At 39.1% G+C, this 10,024-nt stretch overlaps 1 protein-coding gene across 1 annotated transcript; it reads left to right on the top strand.

Annotated features, from left to right (window-relative positions):
* Positions 1 to 444: 444 nt before the first annotated feature.
* Positions 445 to 9,808, top strand: LOC144071569 (cytochrome P450 2F2-like). Its single transcript, XM_077596795.1, has 11 exons — positions 445 to 614; positions 3,703 to 3,865; positions 4,213 to 4,365; positions 4,485 to 4,645; positions 5,864 to 5,932; positions 6,457 to 6,561; positions 6,661 to 6,802; positions 7,012 to 7,097; positions 7,347 to 7,448; positions 8,367 to 8,508; positions 8,581 to 9,808. The coding sequence occupies exons 1-11, from the start codon at positions 456 to 458 to the stop codon at positions 8,766 to 8,768; spliced, it is 1,470 nt and encodes a 489-aa protein (XP_077452921.1). The 5' UTR covers positions 445 to 455; the 3' UTR covers positions 8,769 to 9,808.
* The last annotated feature ends 216 nt before the right edge of the window (positions 9,809 to 10,024 follow it).

The raw sequence follows: 10,024 nt of genomic DNA, 5'->3' as shown, positions 1-10,024 counted from the left end.
AACCTTATTTAATTCATAAAAGTCTAAAAATAAATGACAAAACATCCGACAATTAACTCAATTAAGCTCACATCTGGCTCTTTATTCGGATACAGTGACACATTTCTGACAAGCATTGTATAAAATCGGCTGGAACAGCCAATATTTATTTGGGGTTATTCAGTCACTCCCCCAGTTATAAGACGGTGTGCACAATTGTGCAACAACATTAGAGTATTTCAATTGTTATTTTCACACCCGTGTCTGAAAGTGGTTTATATTTTTTCTAATCATGGCTTTTTAAATTATCCTTTTATTTCAATGATGATACGTATTTCGAATTTCAATTAATCGCGCAGTTCTGCACCCTCCCCCTTTACTCGGGGAAGCAAAGTACACAATGGTGGGCAGGACCAACACTTGCACAACCTTTTAAAAGAAGTGGAGCTGTTTAAGTGTGTCCACTGTTATTCAACATGTTGGCCACAATCCTCCTACCACTTTGTGTTTTTTTAATTCTCTTTAATATCATGTGCCGAAGGCCGAAGAATTTTCCACCAGGACCCACTATCTTGCCAATCCTTGGAAACATCCTGAGCCTAAGCTTGGAGAATCCCTTGAAAGACTTTGAGCGGGTACGAAAAATAAAAATTGTTTATATTGCCATGAAAAATATGCATTTTGTAATGTATATATTTTAAATCGCATGATTTTAAATGGGGGTGGCCCGGTAGAGCGAGTGGTTAACGCGTCGGCCTCACAGCTCTGGGATCCTGGGTTCAGATCTAGGTTATGTCCAGCTGTGTGGAGTTTGCATGTTCTCCCCGGGCCTGCGTGGGTTTCCACCGGGTACTCTGGTTTCCTCGCACATTCCAAAAACATGCATGGTAGGCTGATTGGACCTTCTAAATTGCCCCTCAGTATGGGTGTGAGTGTTCATGGTTGTCCGTGTCCTTGTGCCCTGCGATTGGCTGGCCACTGATTCAGGGTATCCCCCGCCTCTGGCCCGGAGACAGCTGGGATTGGCTCCATCACCCCCCACGACCCTAATGAGGATAAAGCGGTTCAGAAAATTAGATGACTTTTTATATTTTTATATTATTTATGTTTTTACTGGGAAAATGCACTGTGGAGTAGCACCACCAATTTCGTTATATGCAGCTGTGTATAAGGACAATTTAGGCTTTTGATTTGATTGATTGATGAGATGAGATGAGATGATTTTTAATGAGGTCTTCACCCGATGGCGCAGTGGTTCTCCCGCCTGACTTAGAATGCGGTGTGATTGTGAATGTAAGTGATTGTCTGTTTAATTTTGCTCTGCAACTGGCTGGCAACCAATTCAGGGTGACCCCCGCCTCCTGCCCGTGGTTGGCTGGGATAGGCTACAGAACCCACCACGACCCTTGTGAGGATAAGCGGTACGGAAGATGAATGAATGATTTTAAATGATTCAAATCCAATCATTGTAACAAAACAAAAAATACTCTTCTTTATGTTTTTACTCTTTTTAATCTACCTTTTATCTACCTTTTCCAATTTGGTTGCATAACTACAGACAAGCGCTACACTTTAACCACATAATAGAACCCAAGGCTATCATTTGGCCTTGACCTTAGGAGCTCACTCATTAGTCATGAAAAAAGAAAAAAATAGGGATGAGGTGATAATAGACTTCATAAATCATCCACAAAATAGAAAATGGTTATAAATACACAACAAACAAAACCTCAGTGAATTAACTCATTTTTTTATTTCATGCTGCTTGATATGTTAGAGTTAGACTGTGTGGTCTCACTCTAGTAAAATGGTTAAAAAATAACAACAACAAAAACAAGCATGCATAACCCCCCGACCACCACCAACACACACACACACACACACACACACACACAAACTCACACACACACGGACTTTAATCAAATGTGCTTTGGCGTTGCTTTTCTTCTGTTTGTACAGGGGCCGTTGACATCTGTCCAAGAGATATGTAAACTGTTTCAAATAAAAGTCAGTGCTGGGACATAACTTTAGCTTTTAGTTATACAGTGGGGCAAATAGTAAGTATTTAATCAACCATCAATTGTGCAAGTTCTCCTACTTCAAAAGATTAGAGATGCCTGTAATTGTCAACATGGGTAAACCTCAACCATGAGAGACAGAATGTGGGGAAAAAAACTGAAAATCACATTGTTTGATTTTTAAAGAATTTATTTCCAAATTAGAGAGGAGAAAAAAGTATTTAGTCAGCTACAAACAAGCAAGATTTCTGGCTGTCAAAAAGGTTTACCTTCTTATAACGAGGTCTAACGAGGTCTCCACTCGTTACCTGTATTAATAGCTTCTGTTTTAACTCATTATCAGTATAAAAGACATCTGTCCACAACCTCACTCACACTCCAAACTCCACTATGGCCAAGACCAAAGAGCTGTCGAAGGACACCAGAGACAAAATTGTAGACCTGCACCAGGCTGGGAAGACTGAATCTGCAATAGGTAAAACGCTTGGTGTAAAGAAATCAACTGTGGGAGCAATTATTAGAAAATGGAAGACATACAAGACCACTGATAATCTCCCTCGATCTGGGGCTCGATGCAAGATCTCACCCCATGGCGTCAAAATGATAACAAGAACGGTGAGCAAAAATCCCAGAAACACACGGGGGAACCTAGTGAATAACCTACAGAGAGCTGGGACCACAGTAACAAAGGCTACTATTAGTAACACAATGCATCGCCAGGGACTCAAATCAAAATCTCCTTCCATCAGCAAGGACATTGAAGATGAGACGTGGCTGGGTCTTTCAGCATGAACAATGATCCCAATCACACAGCCAGGGCAATAAAGGAGTAGCTTCATAAGAAGCATTTCAAGGTTCTCCAGATCTCAACCCCATAGAAAATCTGTGGAGGGAGTTGAAAGTCAGTGTTGCCAAACGACAGCCCCAAAACATCACTGCTCTAGAGATCTAAAGGAGGAATGGGCCAAAATACCAGCAAGTGTGTGAAAAGCTTGTGAAGAGTTACAGAAAATGTTTGGCCTCCGTCATTGTCAATAATGGACAAATAACAAAGTATTGAGATGAACTTTTGGTATTGACCAAATACTTATTTTCCACTATGATTTGCAAATAAATTCTTTAAAAATCAAACTGTGATTTTCAGTTTTTTTTTCACATTCTGTCTCTCATGGTTGAGGTTTACCCATGTTGACAATTACAGGCCTCTCTAATCTTTTCAAGTAGGACAACTTGCACAATTGGTGGTTGACTAAATACTTATTTTCCCCACTATATATAGCAAAAAAGACGTTTTTGAATTTGGAGTTTAGACTTTTACTTTATATATATATATATCAATCAATTCCCGACAGCCGACGGGCGACCAGTCTTAGGTGTAGTCTGCCTTTCGTCCGAAGTCACCTGGGATTGGCTCCAGCAACCGCCGCAACCCTTACGGCGATGCGTGGTACGGAATATGAATGAATGAATGATTGAATTTTGAAGGCCATAATGTGTTAATGTAAAAGGCCTTCCTTTCCTAATTACCAAAATAAATTAATAAATACCAACTGTATGCTCTGCTGAATTGTGCAACCTCTTCATAATAGTGAGTTGTTTAGGTTTGTCTGCTCTTTTCTTCGTTTCCAACATCTTAACATCATTTTATATACTTTTCTTTCTTTGTATGGTAATAACATTTGATGTTCTGTTCTTGTTTTCCTAGTTAAGAAAGACATATGGAAATGTCTACAGTGTGTACCTTGGTCCAAGGCCCGCTGTTATCCTGAATGGGGTACAAGCTATGAAGGAGGCTTTAATTTCCAAGGGGACTGAATTTGCTGGAAGACCCCAAGACCTTTATGTCAATGACACTACAAACAGAAAAGGTTCAAATAAGTATTGTATGATACAAAAATAAGCATTAATTTTACAGGAGGTGTAGTTGTCAGGACTCCCTGGCTTTAATGCTCATTGGTTACAGATTGGTTTTTTATCAGTGAGAGTGAACCTGCTCGTAGCTTAATTTTAATATATTCAGCCATAAAATGCTCCCAATTGGATTGACTAATTGTGTGATGGGATGGTACATTAAGGGATTTTATTTGGGGAGTAAAACACAATTGTTTCAGAAAGTGTTGCAGTAGATGAATTCTTTACATATATACTAAACTATTTTTGGAGAATGTTTTATTAGGTAATTTTTCTTAATCAGGATTAATCACGCCTTTTGCAGGAGTCATCCTGGCTGACTATGGTTCTAGCTGGAAGGACCATCGCCGATTTGCTCTGATGACTTTGAGGAACTTTGGTCTTGGAAAGCAATCAATGGAGGAGAGGATACTGGGAGAAACAGAGTTTATCATCAATACACTGGAAAACAGCATTGGTACATGAGCCCTAAATGTTCACTAATCGTCTGATTTTATAGATCATGGATTTTGTTTGAAAATAAAAAATGCTGTCAAATGGGTTGCTTATTAAATTCGCTTTAAAAATCTTTTGCAGGCAGCACTTTGAGTCCCCAACTTATGTTCCATAATGCATCCTCTAACATCATCTGCCAGGTTCTGTTTGGTAAACGCTTCGATTACGATGATGAGTTTATCAAAGTGATTGTTCGGTGTTTTACTGAGAATGCCAAGTTGGCCAATGGACCCTGGGCAATGGTGAGTCTGAAATATGATTGCAATAACACTCAGTAAACGTGTGTGCATTTCCTTTGAATTTCAAACAAGTTATCATGAAAAAATGTTCTGACCTTGGTGACCTTTGAACTCATTACCACAAAATGTAATCAATCACATCTTCCTTTTAATATTACAAACAAATCCAGGAAGTTTGATAATAATTTGGTTTTTCATTCTTGAGTTTTCTTGAACACAAAAATATCAGGTAACAAACAAGCATGAAGTCTGTGGAATCAAAAACATAACCTTTGCGTTTACAGGTTTCATCTATAGGGGCAGAGCTCAAGGGGGCTCACATACAAAATATTCAAGTTAATAAGAAAATATAAGCCTCAAGAAGAAATATTTTGTTCGAAAATATGAAAAAATTCCAAGTTCTGAAACATCAACCAAATTTAAACTTGAATCGAATACACTTTCTCCATTTTATTTATTTTGGTAGAGTTGCTTCCCCATTGGCTCCCAACACCTCACTGACCTCCCATTGGCTATAAAGGATCGGCGTCTCAATGATGCCAGAACCAAAGTTAGCGCGCAGCCGTTAGAACCATTTGGGTGACAGGGGCGGTGTCGGCGGAAGCAACACCTGTTCCAGTCAGGGCAGTGGCCACCAGCGTTGTATGAACGCAACTGTCTGCCCAAAAGCCCCTTTTCAGGGCATTTTTCTTTACGCAAGACAACAGCTGATCAGCTCTGGCTGGTGGTGGTTTCGTGATTCGTGTGGCTTTAACTGTCGTTTGTCAAGGAGTTGTTTCTTGAGTTTTTTTGAGTGTGCATAACATAGATTTAAGTTGTAAAATTGTATGTTAATGTGTATGAGCTTAACTGCCACTCACGATCCCATTCGATTGGAAAATGTCTTTCCATTTCTTATTCATTTTAATGGCTTAATAAATGTTCTTATCTTTTCTCTCTTTTTTGCATACATAGATATGCATACATATTTCATGCAAAATTTGTGTACTTTTATGACTTATTTAATGTAAATCATGTCTATACTACAAAACCAAAACCGAAGTCAGCTGGGATAGGCCCCAGCACACCCCGCGACCCTGGTGAGGATAAAGCGTTTCAGAAAATGAATGAATGAATGAGAAAGAGCAAGTGAGAGAGGTTTTTGTTGTTGTTGTTTTTTTTACAAGAAATCTATTATAGAAGGCTGACATAATAAAATATTATTTTATGTATCTTTTACAGCTGTATGACTCCTTACCTATGATAAGGAGTCTTCCTTTGCCCTTCATGAAGGCTTTTGAGAATGTCAAGGTATGATGCATGGATTCATGGAACAGGGGTTGGCAAACCAGTCCTCAGGGCCACTGTGGTTACAGGTTTTTGTTCCAACCGATACAGCACAGACAGTTTAACTAATCAGGTTTATGCAAAAAAAAAGAAGCATCTGACTGCAATCCACTGATTGCACTTGTTGGACACTAAGATTGGTGGAAAGGTGTCTTCTTGATCGGTTGGAACAAAAACCCATACCGACGGCGACCCTTTTTGGAATAGTTTGTCCACCTTTGTTGGAATGTTGTTAGGTTAGATTAGGTTAAAACTTTATTTCATCCGTATTCGGGAAATTTCTTGGTTGCAGTAGCAAGACCGACACAAGCATTGTAGACCTAGGTAAAAAAAACTGGAGCCACACACAGAGGATGAGTATAAGGCGTCCCGATCCCACTGTAGGTGGAAAGAATAACGTGTAGTAAAATTCTGGAACTGTTTTTGTTTTCGCTTATGTTGATCTTTGATTTTTTTTTGAAAAACAGTTGCTTTTTACACGATTTCAGACATGTCAAAAACATGCAAACCAGTTGTTGGCCGAGCACAAGAGGACCAGAATTCCCAAAGAACCCAGAGACTTTCTTGACTGCTACCTGGATGAACTAGACAAGGTGTTAATGAGCATAGTGAATTCTTTTTAAAATGTGTTCTTTCATCCAGTGTGGATTTTGCTTTGTCAATCTTTTTTTTTTCAATGGCTGTTTTTTTAGAGACGTGATGATGAAGATTGCTCATTTTCAGAGAAACAGCTAACAATGTATGCTCTTGATATTCACTTTGCTGGGACTGACACCACCTCAAATACCCTCCTTACTGCTTTTCTTTATCTTATGACTCATCCGGATGTACAAGGTATGTTAGTTCTAAATTACAAGTGATTTCTCCAGTACCCTTCTTCCAAAGAATTACACGTAGTTGTGAACATTATTGTTGACGTAAAAAAATTGTCGCAGGCCCAGCCAAACTAGATAAAATATGCGACTTACAGTCTTTAAATACAATAATTTCAAGATTGCAAACCTTTCACTCAACCCAAACTTCTATTTCTGCTATCTCTTTAGAGCGTTGCCAAGAGGAGATTGATGAGGTTTTGAAAGGGAAGGCTAAAGTGTTCTTTGATGACAGAAAAAATATGCCATATATGCAGGCAAGGTATTTCATATGGATAAGTGATTAAGACTGATTTATCATTTCTAAATAAATGTTATGATTGTGACATGTCTGACGCCTAGCCAACAAAAATAATAAATAATTTCTAATTGGAAAAGCAGAGACAAGGTTTGAGATACATCATTTAAAAAGCTTTACTTCTTGTTATATAAAACAACATTTCTTGTTTTTTAATTATTTATTTTTTCTTTTCTCTTTCGTTTCATTATTACATTCTTCTCTACAGGCTGTAATCCATGAAATTCAGAGAGTAGCGAACACTGTGCCCCTTAGTGTTTTTCACTCTACAACAAAGAACACAGAAGTGATGGGATATTCTATTCCTAAGGTAAGAAACAGGACAGCAACCTTTTAATGCAAACTTTCACGTTACGTAACCTGTTCACAAAAGGGAAAATTATCTTGAAGTTCTATTTTTTGTTTGGCCATGTTAGCAGGCCACTATTATGTGACACATGATATATGCACCCAATCTATTCTCTGTACTGCTTGAACTGGTCGCCAGCCAACTGCAGGACACAAATAGACAAGCTTGAACACTGACTTACCACCCTACAAGATTGAAAAGTACTACAAAAACAAAAAATGTTTTATAATTTGTGGACCATTGACCATATAATGGTGCTGTTTGTACACTCATATGCAAACTTCACGGTCATGAATATGTGTTAGACTGAAGTTATTTGGATAACTGATAGGTTTTTACGCTTAAAAAAAGGTAAAAAGGAACTTCCCTGTTTACAAAAAATACATTTCTATATCTTTACCTATTTTTTTTAATTGAGAAAAATGTCAATTGCATCGAGAGACAGGATGATCAAACCCAGAATTTTTAAATAGAGGATGGATGGACAGACAGTGGATGCTATGGTTCTTCCGCCTGACTTTGGTGCGGGCAGTCTGGGTTCGATTCCCACTTGGTGGGAGTGTGATTGTGAGAGTGAGTGGTCGTCTGTCTCTCTGTTTGCCCCATGACTGACTGGCGACCGTAGTCTGCCTTTCGCACGAAGACAGCTGGGTTAAGCTGCAGCAAACCCCCGCAACCCTTTCGAGGATGGGCGGTATGGAAGATGAATGAATGGACAGACAATTTGTGTGTGTGTAGATAAATACATCCACTAACAAGGAAAATTACAGTACAAATATTTACGCCTTAATGGCTTGCCAAAAGTAAGCATAGGAAAGGAATAAATTTACCATTACGTGATGTGTTTTTTACATGACTGATTTAATTCTGGTTCCTCAGGGTACAATGATCATCCCCAACCTGACCTCGGTACTGCATGAGGAAGGCCAGTGGAAATATCCTCACAAATTTAATCCTGAAAATTTCCTCAATGATCAGGGCGAGTTTGTCAAGCCAGAGGCCTTTATGCCTTTTTCTGCAGGTATGGAGGCACATATACAGGAGTATTGTACATGTTCATCAAACCTGCTCACATTCAATATTTTCTGTACAGGCCCCCGCATGTGTCTTGGTGAGGGTTTGGCCCGAATGGAACTCTTCCTCATCACGGTGACTCTGCTAAGAAAGTTCAAGTTCACCTGGCCTGAGGATGCAGGAGAGCCAGACTTCACCCCAGTCTATGGGGTAACTCTCACTCCCAAACCTTATCGCATGAAGATCCAACTCAGAGCAATGCAGTGAAGCCAAGCCCAGGTGAACTCCTCCCTGCATCGCCTAGGGGCAATTCGAAACTAATATACCGTATTTTCACGACTATAAGGCGCACATAAAAGTCTTAAATTTTCTCCAAAATAGACAGGGTGCCTTATAATCCATATATGGACCAATACTAAAATTGTTATCATGATAAAATAAATAAATCAGTCGATAGGGTACACCATCCTCTATAGCTCTCACAACTACGGCAAGCAGCCCCCGACTCTACTATTTTCCCGTAGAAAAAGTACTGCGCAGTGACTGCTGGGATATATAGTTCTTTTGTCAATACACCCAATGGATTGTGGCCTGGCGATCGGCATCAACACAGCTTTACGAAGCATGGAAGACAGCGTTGGAATAGTTACGCTAGCTACTAGCTAGCTACTATTTGCAAATGGATTGTGGCCGCGTGGACGAACGTATAAAACTCAGCGTTTTTGATGACTCTTTGGACCATTGTTCAATTCGGACACAGAAAATTAGGACTTTAATGGATTTGTGGGTGATGATGACGTGAGTACATTGTAAAATGGCTAAATAAAGTACAACCGAACTCAGTTTTGCTTCCGTTGCCTTTTTAAAAACGTGTTTTTAGCGTGTGGGTGTAGCGTGTATGTTTAAGCTGGTGTATGTTTTGCCATGCCTGGCTGCGTCTATAAAAACAGTGCGTCCTTTGTGTCTGTAAAATACAGAAATAGCACTCGTTACTGACACTGCGGCTAAAAATACGATGCACGATATAGTCGTGAAAATACAGTATGTTTTTGAGAGACCTAAAACTCAAGGTATCCTTAGCAAAAATGATTTGCACTTTAGGCTGCAAGTCCCAGACCTTTTTTGGGGGTGTTATATCTATATAAATCTCTCCCTTTTTATTTGACCTGTTATGATTATTGTGTTTGATGATATAAATGTATAGTTTTTGCAAGTAACCATATTGCATGTCTCATTCATGGTCCAATATTTTAACATGCTTGTAAAAACATCTTTGATGAATAAATTTTTCTTCTCATTAGCACAAAGTTCGCAGCGTGTATTATAATTTTGGCAATGAGAAAACCTGAGAACGCACTCCACAACATTCATGCAAAAAAAATCTACGATGTAAATTCCTTCACAATATGTATATATTTTTGCATTTCAGCAGACGCGTGTTCCCGGCCCACCATGTAGTTTTCCATGTGGTCTCAGTAAACTTGTCTAGACTTCTGTGTATAGCGACTTGAGAATCTGCTCTT

The sequence above is a fragment of the Stigmatopora argus genome, chromosome 3 (genome assembly GCF_051989625.1).
Source record: "Stigmatopora argus isolate UIUO_Sarg chromosome 3, RoL_Sarg_1.0, whole genome shotgun sequence".
NCBI classification, from domain to species: Eukaryota; Metazoa; Chordata; class Actinopteri; order Syngnathiformes; family Syngnathidae; genus Stigmatopora; species Stigmatopora argus.
The sequence above is the reverse complement of the archived record's forward strand: the minus strand, read 5'-3'. Positions and strand labels throughout refer to the sequence as shown.

Excerpts from the sequence above, each read along its gene's own strand:
- LOC144071569 (XM_077596795.1), top strand. The coding sequence starts at position 456 with ATGTTGGCCACAATCCTCCTACCACTTTGTGTTTTTTTAATTCTCTTT. Across the intron at positions 3,866-4,212 it reads TGACACTACAAACAGAAAAG|GAGTCATCCTGGCTGACTAT; the intron begins GTTCAAATAAGT and ends CGCCTTTTGCAG. Across the intron at positions 7,449-8,366 it reads TGGGATATTCTATTCCTAAG|GGTACAATGATCATCCCCAA; the intron begins GTAAGAAACAGG and ends CTGGTTCCTCAG.